At 39.7% G+C, this 16828-nt stretch overlaps 1 protein-coding gene across 3 annotated transcripts in view; it reads right to left on the bottom strand.

The window, feature by feature from the left end:
• ctnnd2a (catenin (cadherin-associated protein), delta 2a) overlaps positions 1-16828 on the bottom strand; it is a 267403-nt gene that overhangs the window by 30274 nt on the left and 220301 nt on the right. For all 3 annotated transcript variants that reach the window (XM_051940357.1, XM_051940356.1, XM_022201208.2), the window contains 3 exons: positions 16397-16579; positions 12471-12644; positions 8978-9128 (listed from right to left, as the gene is read on the bottom strand). In XM_051940357.1, the coding sequence (XP_051796317.1) occupies positions 8978-9128; positions 12471-12644; positions 16397-16579 (508 nt within the window). The remainder of the gene's footprint in view (positions 1-8977; positions 9129-12470; positions 12645-16396; positions 16580-16828) is intronic.

Genomic DNA, 16828 nt, shown 5'->3' with positions numbered 1-16828 from the left:
ATTTACCATACAATAAATATTTAACATCAACATAAATATCAAAAACTAATCTAAAGCCAAGCTGTGCTCAGATGCCACTATAGCCAAATAAAAGCTGGCCTCTTTCCTACATCCAGACACTATGGTACCTAGAGCCCGCTGGAATCTTATTGATCAATTATGGATCAATATAAATGAGAGGGAGTTGCTGGACTTTCCTGTCAGTACAAAATTCAACACATTTTATATCTTAATCTTTTGATATGCTTATTACTCTGCGAAGATATTATTTCTTAAAATTCTGGGATTTGATTACTACTGAATATACAATCTATCTCCCAGAAGTCCTAGCTTTTTAGTTGACAAATCTGACTGTGTTAGATTAAGCACAGATACAAACAAGCCTAATCACTCGCCATATTGTAGTGCATGCAACCAGAGTGTCTAAGCCATGAACTTCATTTAGCAATTATTTCTGTAACCTCGCAGTGACTGCAAGTAGTTACACACAAGAAGAGCTGAGGCGCAAATTAAGATGGATATTTTATGAGTGGATGGCGACTCATTCCACTTTAAAGTCCTACTGTGACACAGACAGCCCCTCTACATATTGGAGTGCGATCTACTCTTTACTCTTACATCTACTTTCTCTGTCACTGAAATGTGAGCTACACCTGGAACATGTCCTCAAGGACAGAAACAAGCCCTGTGATGATCACAGCACAGTCTAATAAACCTGTATTACACAAGTCCTCCAATATAGCTATCTTCACCTGGGAGGCAGAGCCGGTAATGTATTCCTGTGCTGCATTCCCTCATGTGCCGCTAACTCCCGCTGAGGAGGGCGTGCTTCATCAGGGCCATAATGGCTGATTTGATTTAAAGAGATCCAATTACCCTCAACAATGGAGTGATTTGATTGTTTACTGATGGAGAAGGGAGAGTGTTATTGAAGCGAAATTGGAGGTAATTGTCTCAGGGAGATGTGGGGAAAGATGAAATGGCCTGATTGGTTGTGGCGTCCGACTGTCTGAGAATAAAGGACGGTTAATACACAGTTATCAGTGGATGGGTTGGGGTCCCTGAGGCGGGCTCCACTATGCTCAAACGCTTCTGGATATGTTACGTTTCTAAAGCTCTTCTAGATTCTCTGGGCTGAATAAAAGTCGGTAATAGACTGGTTCAGTAGCTAAATAATGGACAAATGAGTGTGACATCTGCTTTGATCTGTGATAACTACTGTCTTAAAACCACGTGTGGACTTTTAGACCACATAACAGATAAATTCAGGTGTATAATTAAAGAGTTTGATATATATATAGGAAGCTAAGCTGCCTAGAATGATCTTACATGAGATATTCATGCAACAGGTAGTGTAATCTAAACAGTAATGGTAACCTAAATAAGTGCAACTATTCATGTTGTTACTCCAATGTGTTGATTTAATACTCGACAGTAAAATTCAAGTCAAATTGGAAAGTTGCATGCCGCCGCTTCCCAGTTTTCAAATATTCTGCCTTTTTGTGTTTGGTGCTTTTCACACCAGTTATACTTCGCCCTCTGTGTCTGTCTTTGATGTCTGTAGGTGACAGGTTTATGGAGTAAACCGCAGAAGACAGAGAGCGAGTGGGAAAGGGGGAGAGAGAGGAAAGACGGGGATGTTTTTAAACTTCTGAGGAACCTGTGGCTTCATTAAAGACACTCTAGACACATGAAGAAGATGCCTGCTTAGGAGGAGATATAGATGCATGTGAACACACTGTATTTATGCACATTCACAGTGACTTAGACAAAGCTCAGTAGGGATAAGCAGGGCTCTGAGGAGATGTTTTCTTGAAAAACTATGCCACTTAAGGATGCGAAGTAAAACTGAATGTATCTTTTGCACCTCCAACGATGACCTGAACATGAGCCAAATCCTGTAGGAACAGCTGTAAAGCCAAAAAAAAAATCTCATCATCACACAATGGCACTTTCTTTCCCCCCTTTTATTTGTCTTTATTGTTCTCCATTTCTATTTCTCTGTCTGTCGTTCTCCCAGTCTGGCACAGTGGAGCAGAGGACGGGGAATGCCAGAGAGAACAAAGTGTGCTGATAAAAGACATGCCAGACCCTCACACACGAGAGATTTATCCCGAAGGCGACAGAGAAATTTCATAAAGTGCTGCTGCAACAGGGACAGAGAAGTGTGTGTCAACTTTGTGAGTCAGTGGACACAGCCACGCTGTCTTTCAGCCTGCTAGCATTGCAAAGTTGCTTCTGCTTGCCGTTGTGCAGACTGTTGACAGCAGGGATGGCAAAATATGTAAAAATAAATAAATAAAGAAAAAATTGGCGTGGGTGAGGAAAACACAAAATGGCCATTCTCTGGTGATCTAAAAATATTTGGTTTGGCTGGGAATGACAAAGTGGAAGGAAGCATGTAATTAAATTTTTTGCCCCCTGCTTAGCGCAATCTTGTAATGTACTACAATGTGAGCGTATGCGTGAGAATAACATGTTTAGATCAAAGGTCTGGAATCTGAGTTTTCTACAGCTTTGCATTTGCATAGTGGAGCTGACCCCCCTAACACACACACACACACACACACAGTCATGCAATTAGTGACATCCCTGTGGCGCACTACTTTGGTTTCCACAGTAACACTCCCCGAACACTGATGTCATCAACGCGAGACACAAAGAGCGAGAAGCTGCAATAGAGGCAAGGTGAGGCGTTATGAGCTCATGTCTGAAACAACACGGAAAGGAGACAGCGGGGGAGGTGTGGGAGTGGGATGATGGGAGAGGAGGAGAAAGGGGAAGGAAGAGAAATAACGGAGCAGACTGAGATGGAGAAAAAGGAGTCTACTATTCATGTTAAAGACAAGAAGGAGGGCACAAAATTGCAAAGTGGAAATGAGTGGAAAAGAATGGGAGGTGAGGCTTAAACCAATAAAAGGTGTGGTGGGACATGAGAGGGAAGACAAAGAAACAGAAACAGACCTGGTGAAAGAAGGAGGATGAGGAGGAGAGAGGAGGAAATGCAGACAAGGTGGAAATGAACAAGTTATTTTCTGTGACTGTTAAATTAAATCATTGTCACATATCTTATGGATCCTCTGATATGCACAGAAGGTGGAAATGAGGATGTAATTTGTTGTGACCGTCACATTACATCAGTTCCATATTTTATACACCGATACAGTGCCGTCTAATGTCATTTTGCTTAAAATTTTGGTTTTCATGAAGAAGTTAGACATCATTTCAAAAAACAAGTTTACGAATACTGATTGTGCAACCACAGTCAAAACAATCGAAGGTAAAAGCAAGATTTTGAACATAAATACAGCAATACAGCAGCTAATTAAAGATGTAGAGGAGCAAATAAAGTACAGTCCCACTCTCTTTGTGTTTGTCGCAATCCATGTTTCTCTGTTCTACTTTTCGGCAGCTTGTTTGGCCATGCTTGCATACTAGTGCATGTTAGCACAAGCTGAAACTGGTGGCTTTTCCTGTATTTGCAAGCCTCCCACGACACATTTTAAAAGCAAATGTGCAGCTGAGAGCGTTCAGCCAGTGCCTCGAAAACAAAAATATTTAAAAACAAAGAATTCTATTATTATTTCTGTTAACCTAATTCATGTGCACTTGCTTTTCTTTTTCATATCTGTTCTGCTACAACAACTCATTATGGCCATTCATGAATTTTAAAATACTTATGGCTGGATTGTTTTTTGTAGGTTTTGTTGATTGCTTCCAAATAAAATGTGAAGGGAATGAGTAAGTGGCATATACATGTTCATTTGTTACAGCATGAGATGCTGGTATTCATGCAACATCCACTTGCTCTGAATGTCGCAGACAGAACATTTAAGTATAGGGTATCTTCTGCAACCATGAAGCAATCAGAAAAAAAAAAAAAGAATGTGCTATCGATATTCTGAAAATGTTTTCAATGGATGCGATTCAAACAGGGGTCAGGAGCTTCTACCCCAATCAGACAAGAAAACATCCTGATTAAAACCATGGTGTGCACCCAAACAAGCACCCCCTGATTCACATAAGGTTGGTCTTCAGTCACTCTCACATGGAGGGCTTTGTTTGATGTTGGAGACAATCCAGTCCAGATGCAGAGTAGCCAGCAAATCTGGCATTCAGAAGCTGACTAGTTTCCTTTTCTCTCGGTATCTATATCAAGTAAAGTACTTTCTGCAAATTCTTCTTGAATGTATGTGCACATCATGAATATCCCCCTTGAAAATGCCATAAAGTCTCACCGCTTTTAAGTATTAACATTGTTTTAAAAGTATTATTTCTTTAAAAAGTGTTACACGCAAGTTTAAAATCCAATGATGTACTTTTTAAGTCACAGATTTACTGCAATCCCCAAAACAGGACATCACATTAAGAAATCATGTTTGAAATTAAATTAAATTAACCCTTACTAGACAATCTAGAGACTCAATTAGCTTTAGCAGTGGGAGCAAGTCACTTTGTGCACAAACACATTAACGAATCATCGTAAATTAACAGAGATTTTTGAATTAATCACATTTTCATTAAACACCAACCTTGGTTTGAATTTGATTGCAAGCACAGCATGTGTGTAAATGGTAGCTGTATTTGGAAACAAAAATACAGTGTGTTTTTGGCATTCAACTACTGTTCCCAATTCATGTGTGTCAAATTACCATCTGTAAGTAAATGGGGAAGAATTGCACTGACAGACGGTGTAGCAGTGAATGGGACTCATTTATTGCTACACAGGCATACAGTACATTATGCAAATCAAAAACTATGAGGGAGGTGAAATCAGGAGAGAGACAAAAACGTTGACAGATGAGAAGAATGATTCTCTATGACATCAATATGCCATTAAATCACATTACAGAGGGATTGGAATATAAGCATACATATGCGGTGAGGTCTTAGCTGTCACTGCTCTCTCTCTCTTTTTTCTCTTCTGTTTTATCTTCCATCCTCGTATACCCAGAGTCCTTAGCCTGATTTGGCCTCTGTCTGCTTTTTGCTTCCATCCTTCTATAGTCTTGTGCCTCTCTTGCTCCTTCCGTCTTGCTTGTCTCACTGCTATCCAATCATGCAGCACTTTCCAGAGGATTTGACACTGAGGTTATTGTGTGCGAAAGATGATTCTCATCTCCGCTCACTCTGCTGAACTCTCATGCAAACTACCGTTTCCCCACAGTGATGCTGCCAAACATGCCGGCACTAACAAGTTGTGACACACTATCGCTTGAGTTTTAGGAGAGGAAGATTTGGTTTTTGTCGCTCAGAAAGAGTTGATTTTCTTTAGATTAGACATGCAAAATGATATCATAATAAGGTGTAACTTTGATCTTACAAAGACACACAAACTTCTCTGTGTAATTGCTTTGCCGCTTTGGGTTAAACTGTCATCTGGCAGCAGTGCATGGTGTAAAGACAAAGGTGTTTGATTCAGAAGTTAGAGTCACTGTGGTGAATAAAGCATGGGAACACGGGCCAAATGGGGCTCATCTCTTAGGAGTGCCTGGCCTCTGCCTCTTTTCCATTGACACGTATCAGCTCATACTTTGCCAAGAGCAAAGGCTCAACCCTGACTGATCCCTCTCACTTTTATCCTCCTCTCTCTCTATTTCTGAGAATTTTTGTTTTTCTGTGTCACCGAGTGCTATTGACACTCACTGTCACTTTTAACCTTATTTACCCTTTGATTGTTTAAAGTTTGTTTGTTTACAGTTTGACAGAAAACTGTCAGCTAATATAGATTATATTTATGTGACTAAGTGATATTAGTTAGCAAAACAGAGCCGACTCACCATCACTGTCTTATTAGATGTAGATAGCATTTTCAGTATGAAAGAAATTAAATCATGTAGGACATATCCACTGAAAATTAACATCCTGCAGCTCCATATAGTTTCCAGCACAATATAATCATTTGCCAGACACAGTGTTTGTTTGTCTGAAATCTTTTATAAGCCAAGAAGAAAAAGTAGCAGAGTGGCTGGTGAAGAAACTCCTCTAATAAAAAAAAAAAAGGATGTCATTGTTGCCCTTACCCCATGGTATGAGTGTATTTATTCATGGAATTGTCATAACAATAACTACTGACCAACGCAGGAGCTTTGTTGGCCCTCAGCAATCAAATGGTTGGGGGCAGCTTTATACATCTGATTTTGGAGGATTGAACCAAAATGTTAAAAAAAAAAAACGTCTTGTGTCACAGTAATCTACAGTATCAGTAAACACAACACGGTTTACTCTCAGTAACAACGTTAACTAAGTGACCATCAAAATTACAACAATCTTTCTTAAAATTTCAGTATTCTTGCTGTTCATTTATTTTTATCTGCACATTGATAGTTTCATCTGCACATCGTTAATGGTTATAGCCATTCCTAATATGAGAGAATGAGGATCCGCAATGCCCTAAATTTATCTCTATTATACGTCTTGATTATCCACTATCACTCTGTTTCTGCCTTCTTGTCCGTCTCCTAAATCTCTAAAGATGACACGGAGAAAGCTAATCATATGCAGGACGTAATCCATGTTATACTGCAAGTGAGTAAGTCAAGCAAATTCTAAAATGCAAATGCAAAACAAATTAGAATTTATTTCTCTATGAATTGCCAAGGAACAGTATTATTGAATCAGCCTCTGTTTTGTCTTTCTCTCTATGCAGTGTGTTGTGTCTACCACTGAGACAATTCTGTTGAACTTTCTCTGCTTGCGAAGCTAATGGCTATAGAAAACTGAAGCCAAAATGGACCTATTACCAGTAATATTTATGAATCATAAATGATACAATGAGAAAAAAACATACACTGCTCTTGTTGTAAAAGGTCAACTGGATGAAACAGCATTTTCACTTTCCTTGACTAAGTTTATTCAAATGATGCAGTTTTTGAGGATGTAAGAGCAGCTTTAATGTAAAGGTAGAAGAAAACAGCAAGCCTGTTGACTTTTGTAATGTTTAAAATCGAGAACACTTGTTTTTGAGAAACACTAGCATGCACTAGAAACGATAGATATGGGTCCATGCTAGAAATCTGATCAGTGTCTATTTAATAAAATAGTCCACTTAGATAATTACACATCTTCCACAATTAATCATCAAGTTCGCTTGCTGAATGTTGTTGCAGTTATAGCAGATTCGAAGGTAAGGCCACTAATGCTCAGATAAGTGCGCAGGTGAGCACCTACATTCTTATGCTGAAAAAATAAATGTAAGTATCCTTTATCAAGACTAAAACTTTTATTTTGTTGATAAGTGTTTGTTATTTTGATTTTTTTTTTTTTGCTGTTACTGCCTGATAATACTGCTGTTATTGAAAGTGGAAAGCCACATAAAGAATGACATGCAATGGCTCCTTATTTTTTTAAGGGAAAAAAATAATAGAAACAAATGTACCTGTAAGGATTTTATACCACTTAACTTTCTATCTAACTTTCTGATGCTGCACATTTGCAGGCATACTGAAAAAGAAAACGTGTAAAACAAACAAAAAAAAAACGTCTTGAAACAACTGTTGAAGCATTCCTGTGTAAAGATTTCAGTTAATCTGTAACTTGTTGCTGAGCGCCAATTCAGACCGTCCCAGTAGGGGGCGTGTTGAGATTCGCCGGCAGCATTCCTTGTTGTTCTTACAACACTCTGCATAAACCCCCAAGAGACTCCAGAAGCCCCTTGCCTGAGACTGGGGGTAGTAGGGTTGCTATAGAAACCACATAGATCACCAGGAAGCTGAGATTATCAGAGAGACTAGAGACAAAGGGAGATGATGTCACACATATACACACCAACATATGCATATATGAGGTGTCTGTTTATTCAGCCACAGAGGGAAACGATGCCACACATATACACACTTGTAGACACAAAGAAAAGCACTCTTACACACAGTCACATTAATTAATTTTTACTATGCATTACACTGGCGCCATTTACTTTCTGGAGACTCACTCTAACTTAACTATATTTGTCTAGCTCTAAACTTACCCTAACCTTAAAATATGCCTTTTCCTTAAAATGCAATGATTTAGGCTATGTGGGATTGCTTTTGTCCCCATAAGGCAGACACAACCCCTTGATGTGAAGGTGAAAGCAAGTTTAGGTTCCCACAAGATAAGGAATACCTGGATCTCTCTCTCACACACAAATTATATATAAGTCTCTCTGTGTGTCAGGTTAACTAGTGACCCCTAGTCCCTAGATGTGTTGATGCTGCCAGACTGACTGAGGCTCACTCATTATCAGAGTGTACTTTTCAAAGCTCAACGCAGGCCTTTGATCTGATAGTCTCTTCTGCTACAGTATTTATCTCCAACTCTCTAGCTTTCCTCAGCCTTCCTTTCTCAGATAGATCAGACTGGTTTATTATTTTAACTTCAGCTCGACTTCATGACTCTAATTCTGTCACATGCAAAGAAACATACCTTTGATTCAGTTGTACATATATAATTATATGAAACAATTTACTCAGTAGTCCAAACAGAAAAACAAACCCAACTGTCTCTACAACTAACGTACTTCCACATCATACACCTAATTTATGACAGCTAGAGAGTACTTATTATTTCAGATCACACAAGCCTGAGTTTAAATTGCAGCTCATTATATAGACTTGATCATGGTCAGTGATTACCAATTAACAGTCTCAATCAATAAAATCAGTTAATGTGTCAAAATCACATAGCAAACTCAAAGTTCTCCACCTGGCTAACACACTCCAAACCAGGTAAGCCAGAGGTGATTACAGATGGGTGTCAGTGATAAATTACATATATTGACAGGAACAGGCCACAGTAGAGCAGCTACTAGAGAATGTAATTAGAGATGGAATGAATGAGTGGCTTTAGGTTTCCACAGAGACTTTAACTGATCATTACAGTCCAGGTGGCCAAAATTCATGCAACTTGAAAGGGATTAAAAATGGTGGTGAACCATGCAAATATTTAATCTAAAATCATCTCTTGGAAAAGAGTCTTAAAAGTTTTTAGAAGTACTCACCAATGAGTTCCTTGTTCCTTATGTCCAAAGCCATATTTCTGAGAGCAGTGGCGACAGCACACACTACTTTGTCATTGTCTATCCTCAGTAACTCCACCAGGATGGGAAGGCCTTTCTCCTTACGGACAGCAGCTCGAATGTACACTGACCACTGACAGCGAGAAAAAATAGCAAGAAGATAGTAAAACAGATTTAACATAAACTTATCACAGTGAGAGAAAGGTATAATTACAGGTTAAAATCTTACAATGGGCATGTTGAATGAAAGTGATGCCAACATGTTTTGTTCACAGTTTCATGTGACAATAGGAAATTGTTTATATTTCAACCTATTAGAGAGAAAAAAGAGACAGCCAGAGCTCGATGATGGAGGTCGGAAGGGAGATGCTATATATAGGCGCAATATGCTCAGGCATTACAGTGGCTCACAACTGATATAGTGTGAGAGGGAGAATTATATGAACCAGAGAAGAGTTTTGAACTTTGAGACCACTATATCCTCCCTCAATAGCTATCAAGGTACGCTAAATGGACCACTCGACCCTGAGCAGCTCAAATGGTATTGCGTTATAGGTCAAGTGCTGAAGATTAGAAGGTGCGAAACGACGCCCAAGAATGGGTATTATAGGCAAAGTTTCTGACAAATTAATCATTTTTCTTCCCAGGGTGTGTGAAAAGGTTAAAAGACAGTGTTGTTTATCTTATAGAGTAAAATTGGCAAACTATAGCTCATAGCAGAAGGGCTCCCAAAATGCACATCCTCTGTTGTGCGGTTTTAATGAAAGTGGTCTGAATCTGCACCAATATTTCATGAGTTCTTCCTCTGCCAGCGCTCCAACTCTCCACCCAGTTTTGTAAACTTTGTTGTGTAGTCATACTGCCTGAAAGACAAACAGCACGATCACATACTGATCACTGTTTATCATTTAACTAAACCTTGGAGGGAAAAAATTATACATGTCGAGCAACAACATTAAAACCACCTGCCTCGTGTCATGTAGGTTCCTTGGATGCTTAATCACCTCTGACTTGTCAAGACATGAACTCCACAGACCTCTGAGGAGGTATCAAGGTATCAGCAGGGTTAACAGCAGATCCCTTCAAATCCTCTAAGTTGCGTGGTGGAAGTCAACACCTTGGACATTTTGCCATGCTCCTCAAACTGAACAACAAATCCTGCAGTGTGGCATTCTGGAGTGCTGTCTTGCTGAAGGGGACCAGTGCAATTACAGAATACCATTGTCATAAAGGAGTATACATGGTCTGCAACAGTGTTTAGGTAGGTGGTGGGTATCAAAGTGAAATCCACATGAATGCCAGAACTTAAGGTTTCCCAGCAGAACACTGCCCAGAGCAGAACACTGCCTCCATTGGCTTAGCATCTACCCATAATGCATCTTGCTGCTATCTCTTCTCCAGGTAGTTGCGCAGATCCTTACGCAGCCCATTTTTCCTGCTGCAAACACCTTCAAGAGCTGTTCACTTGCTCTCTCTCCTTAACAGGTGCCACTGTAACAATATGAGCTGTCAGTGTTTCTTTTCCTTGAAAGAAAACTTTGATTGCAGCAATTTTTGGATACAAGCCACATTGGTATTTTATTGCAATCTTGTTTTTCTGTTCTATTTTCAATAACAGGATTTTAGTGGCATGAAAGAACCTAAAATTATAATTGTTTGGTAGATTTTTATGCACATTAATTAGAAAAGAAACTAAAAAGCAAGGCTCAAATTAAAAAACAAGAGCACAAAGCAAGGCAGCACAAGTAGAGGAAGAAAAGTCTACAAAACAAATTAGTAAACATCTTTAGAACTGTTAAAGGACAACTGTCATTATTGTTGATCGTTCTTCCCACATCATCCCTCTCCTTCAGATCCTTTAAAGGTCTCAGCATCAGTCACCTTATCAAATACTCTGTTGTCTGGAATCTAAACTCCTCCAAATGGAAAATCTTGTCCAACTTTTTCAGTCACATCTCAAATGAAGGCAGAGCATCAGAATTCCACAATTGTGGGATATTCATCATTTTTCCCTACCCTCTGCTAGTGGTTGTAATGTTGTGGCTCATCAGTGTATGTCTCAGCCAGGACTTAAGTAATTAAAGTAGTGTGTCATTTGTATGCCAACACTGTTTCTTCAGAAATTGTTTGAAATGCTATTCAGGGAGTGCACACACACACACAAGGACACATACATGCATGCAGTCAGACCCGAAAATAGAAAACGTGATTTCCTGAACACCACCTGCCCCCACCATTTCCTTCTTTCCCCTTAATTTTACTAAAACCCCTCCTCCTAATCGCTCTCATGCTCTGACTCTCTCTCAGTCCACTGACAGTGGAAATCCAAATTAGATACAAACATATCCTACAGGCATCTACAGGACGACTGCAACAGACAGCGTGCTTTACTGCCTGTCACTCCCTCGAGTTTAAGTTTTCTCATTCAGCAAAAACTAACAAATAACCATTTGCAGATTTTTAATCATATTAACATGATTATTAATTTCCCCAGATAGCCCATTTACAACCAATAACGTCTGACGCAAGTTTATTTTTAAGGTCATTCCAAGGTTATACCCTCATACTTTCTTCCTTTTACCCTTATATAAACGCCCCTCAGGGCTAAGGCTGCCCCTACCAGCACTCTCCAGTATGACACCATGACTCATACATTATTACCATCTATTATTACCGTCTAGCTGCTTTCACCAGTCTGCTGCTGTTGAACCCTAACTCTATTCCCTGATGTGTTAAAGTTTGGAACCTTTACATTACTACACTAATTGCATTGCAACCAAGCAATTTTATATTCTATAAAACACATAAAAAACATGATTGAGCTCAAAATATTTAGTCGACAGGATGCCATAGACGGCAAAATAGAAATTTATTTTAGCTGATTGTATTCTGAGTGGAAGGGAAGTGTTTATCCTTTGCTTTGGGAAATATACTAGAGACAAAAAAGTCTTTGAATTAAAAAAAAACAGAATATATCCGACCTGCCCTAGTGTTCTTGTTGATACATGACCCCTTTTCAACAGATTTGCCACTCTGCAAGGCTTAAGTAATTATGATTTCAAAAAGGTAAAATTACCATCCCTCACACCTAATTCATCCACAACCCATTACAGTTTAACAAACAGACATAAACCAGAATTATGTTCTTGACTAAATTCATTTTTGGAATTGCATGGCACCTATTAAGGGTACAAAAACAAAAGACTTGACAAGCATTTCCACATTTAACTGCCTGTGTCTGGAGAGGTTACGGCTATAGACACACATAATCACACACTTGTCTGTAAACATTAACATGCATACTTAAGTCGTTTGTATTGCATATAATGTGAATTAACAGTGGTCCATCAGCACCAATCAATTCTGTGCACTGTGCGTATACTCTTGGACTCTTACATTTACATGTGACAGAGTTACAAAGTTTCAAAGAAGCACAAAAAGTCAGTTTGGGAAGCATCTTAATCTTAGCCGTTACCTTCCAGCTGCCTGCAGCCAGGTTCTGCAAAGCCCCAGCTGCACCCTCCAGTGTGTCAGGATTCGAGCATTCAGACAGCAGAGTGAGGTAGGGCTTGACGATGGTGGGGTGCCACAGCATCTGAACCCCTTTGGGGGGCTCTGCTGTGTCTGGAAAGGGGCCCACGCCATCCCACTGTGGAAACAGAGTGGAAGTGATTTTTTTAATTTAGCTTTTATTCACAAACAGATCACCATTCATTCTTTTCCTGCATATAATATAGTTTTGTACTTTGCCGAAAGAGCAAAGGAACACCAGCCAAAAACCAATGCACCACTGGTCTCTTAGTTTAAAGTTTTATGTGTGTAACCGTATCCAGCAGCTCTGATTGATCTCTGTCATGTCAAAGGCTGCTGAAGTACAGCTGTGAATCACTGCTGCAAGGCGTGGAGATACTCCTGCATGCCAATAGCTCTGTTTCCATACCCTTTAATGTACAGGGTACCACCAAACTACAGAGACCTGCATTTACTTTAACATTCATCAGAGAGAGAATCAGGAGCTTATGTATATTCTTGAGTGTATAAGTGCATGTTTCTTGACAGAATGACTGAATGCATATCTTAAAACGAACAATATCTACACCTTAAACACTCTGACCTATTAAAAAAGCCAAAGACATACTGAGTAAATCACTCCCTGTCAACTTGTTATGCAGGAGAGAATAGTGATGAAGGGGAGAGGTGGGAAAGAGATGAATTTGAAAAGAGATAGAGACAACGAGAGAATGTTTCACTCCTACTTTGCTTTGAGCAATAAACCTAAAGCTGCACACCTCTCTTTCACTTTACCTCCATCCTTTCCCACTACAATCGAGTCTCTTGATGTTTGAACCTCTGTGTTGAGTGGCATGCCCACACCTCTTTCACATAGGCATAAACCCACAACTACATCTCTTCCTCTCTACCCTCTTTATTTATATTTCTTTTCTCTCCTGTTTGTCATTTATATCTCACCCTGCTTTTCTCTCCTGTTGTTTCTTTTTCTCTATCCCTCCCTTGATTCCTCTCTCTCTTTCTTGGCTCCCTCTTTCCCTATTTTCTTATTCTATTTCCATCCTTCTCTCTCCAGTTCTCAGTTTTTCCTCTCCCTATCGACCTTCTCTGTTTCGCTCTACTGCTTCCCCCCTCCCCATGTCTCAAGGTAAACTAGGCTAGTGTGTGTCTTGAGAGAGGTGCTTTGGATTGTGTGTGTGCGAGAGACTGAGTCTGCATGTTTTAATCTATACATAGATTCTCTGATCATGAAAATCAAAGGCTTCTTATAGTTTGAAGTGTGCGGAGCAACAGCAACAAGAAGCATCAACTCATTCTCATACTCATTCTGTTGCCTGGAGACATTCTACATACTAAATATGAGTGTATAATGTTAATTTGTGCATCTGAAATCCTCTAAAGTATACTATTGAGTATATCAAATAATTTTGGCATGTTTGCTTCACTATGAGAGACTTATGCAGCATTCAAATCTTATTATTTTATGGGTGAATTCCATCTTGTCTCTAACTAGTATGTATATATGCAGACAAAGTTATATCTTGTATCTGCATGGCTAAGAATCTTAAATTGCTTAGGTTGCCATATTTACTGCAATTTAATATCTACCTAGTCTGTTCCAGACCAACTGGCATACAAACAATGCCAGTCAACTAAATAATACATTCACATTTAACCCTTTGATGCACAACATGGGTCAAAAGTGACCCAAATCCAATGGAAAATGGGTATCTCTGGACTCACACTGCACATCAGAGGGTAAAATGATCTGGTCAGATAGCTGGATGAGAACAATAGATGCTTCGCCATCTTTAGGGCAGGACAATGAAATGTTAGAGATTGTACCTTTAAAAAAGCATTGCAGTTGTATTCCTTGCTTTCAACAGACTGCAGAACATCTAACAAAACCAAATTCCATAGAATATCCATTATACCAAGAAATACCTGCGCATGAGTGTGTGCCGGTAGTCCATTAGGAATGTTTAGGTCCAGTTCAAGCTCCTACACTGCTCCCAGGTCTTGCTATCTTAACCTCTAATACATGATTAAGGGGACTGCATTATAGTTTAACAGCCCCTGTCTGTCTAGATCACTCTCTTTTTCACTCTATCCATCTCTCTCCACTCTTGCCTGGTTTGTGTTGACATCATTTTATCTCTCTCTATCCAAACTGATCTCATGTCTCCAAATTTCAGTGTTTTTCTGCCTGTCTCTTACTAACAACTACAGTACTCACTGTCACTTTTGTGACAAGGTGTATCTCTCTGGATTGCACTCAGTTGGTATTAGCCTATACCTATCTCTGCACGCATCACTGTGCATTCTGCTATGTCACAAAGAAATTATACAGTAAATGCAGACACATATCTATACCAGAGTTTCATTATCTGACACCAATCAGATTTGTCCTGACAGTCCTTTATTGAGTATTGTAGCCAATGTGTAACATTTGCATGGAGAATAAAATTAAGCTAAAACACAGGGTTTCCAGTTTGGTTTGGTTCTCACCTATCAGCCCTGCCCTCCAGTCCAGCTGGGTTGGGTTTTAAAGACGCATATAGGGTCTGTGTTTGTGTCTAACTGTTGGACACAACTGAGCATAATTCAAACATGCTAAAACTCAAGCTTAAATATCTTGAATGCCAGATGGTCCTTTTACTTTCTGACAATATATTTGATTTAAGGAAAGTCCTTTAACCAGAAAAAATGAAAGAAGCACCTAAGGAGGAATACGTCTTCCGGGATGGACGGACATGAAATTAATGTTGAGAAGCAGCAAAGCAGAATAACAATATAGACAATTGAGATGACAAAATTACAGAACACAGCAGACAGTCCAGGGAGTGGGAGAAAACAGAGAATGATGAAGCTTTTGATGAGAAAAGTTTTCAATTATGTACAATATGATAAGAAACAGCAAAAACTGGCTTATGAGCCAATGCATTATAAAAGAGGCTAATGCGTTTCAACTCAGCTTGTAGAATACTCTGTGATTTTTATTCCTGTTTTCCATTATTTACCACACATCCCTGTTCACCACTCACACAAAGTTCTTGCTTCATCATAAAAGCTGTCTTTTACTTTTTGCACCCATGTGTATATATACACCTAAATTCAGAGGGAAGGCTGGGGGGTTGGTGGGTAAAGAGAATCATGTGACACGGCTAGGCAGCAACTTGATCTCAACCCAGTTAAAGCATGCACACATCAGGGAGAACGGTATACAAGATTACCAGAAGCTCTCTGATTTATTCAAATTAAAGTTGCTCAGTGACACATAAGATGAGCAAAGTTTTTCAAGTTTTCTCTATGAGGTGCTCATGCTTTCACAATTTGGGCCAATGGGTGATGTGCATTAGCATCCCACTCAGTTCTCAGCCCATAGGGACCATGACATTCCTGCTGGTTGAGTGAACTGACCTGCCTTTGGATCCCTGTGCAAATGAATGGGATGGAATAAAATTCTCGTACGACTCAATTAGACTTTCCAAATGTTAGCGGTTCAAATGGATGAAATTCTGATAAAAAAAGGAATCTTTTTGCTGATTTTGTAATGCTCTGAAAACCTCATTAACCATTTTACAGCAGCTCTCTTACCAGCGATTGTATGTAGGGAGAGAATGCGTTTTGGTCACCTGATGAACGCAGAAGTTGTAGTAACACAGTTTGGCCACTAGTGCAAATTTCCTGAACATTGCTGCCTCTGTGGCTTTAGATGTGGACTGGTGTTTGTCAGCACTGTGCACCAGGGAAAATAAGAAAATATCTCTTTTGGAGTCCCTGCCAAGTCATAAAAGTACTTTACACTCAGTGCCAAGTGTTTATTTTTTATCTGTTTTTTTCCACTTTTTTTCAGTTTATCAATTCATCTCTTATTGTGTTTGTCCCTACCTGGTCCCCTCCCTTCTTTTTCTTCTTCTTCTTGCCCCAGCAGCCGGAGCTCTCTCCCTCGCGGCCGTTGGCGTCACAAAGCAAGCCATCCAGCTCCTCCAACCCCCCCTGCTGGCCGTGGGATGTCTCAGCAGCCAGTCGGTATGACAGATTCCTCAGGATGCAAACGCAGTTCTCTACAGTCTGGAGATAAAGTGAGATGGGAGAGATAAAAGGTGAAGTGAGGTGGGAGGAAGAGAGGGTGGGGAGAAGGAAGATGCGATGGAAAAAAAAGGGAGACATATAAAGGGGAAGAAAAGTGAGAGAACTGGGGTGGGAGATTTGCGTTTGATGCCATTTAATGAAACATCTCGCTTGAAAACACCGAGTAAACTCAAAGTCAAAGCACGCTAATAAAAACCGCCCACTCTCACACTTTTACACTATTGGCCT

Source organism: Acanthochromis polyacanthus, chromosome 20 (assembly GCF_021347895.1).
Source record: "Acanthochromis polyacanthus isolate Apoly-LR-REF ecotype Palm Island chromosome 20, KAUST_Apoly_ChrSc, whole genome shotgun sequence".
In the NCBI taxonomy this organism is placed as follows: domain Eukaryota; kingdom Metazoa; phylum Chordata; class Actinopteri; family Pomacentridae; genus Acanthochromis; species Acanthochromis polyacanthus.
The sequence above is the reverse complement of the archived record's forward strand: the minus strand, read 5'-3'. Positions and strand labels throughout refer to the sequence as shown.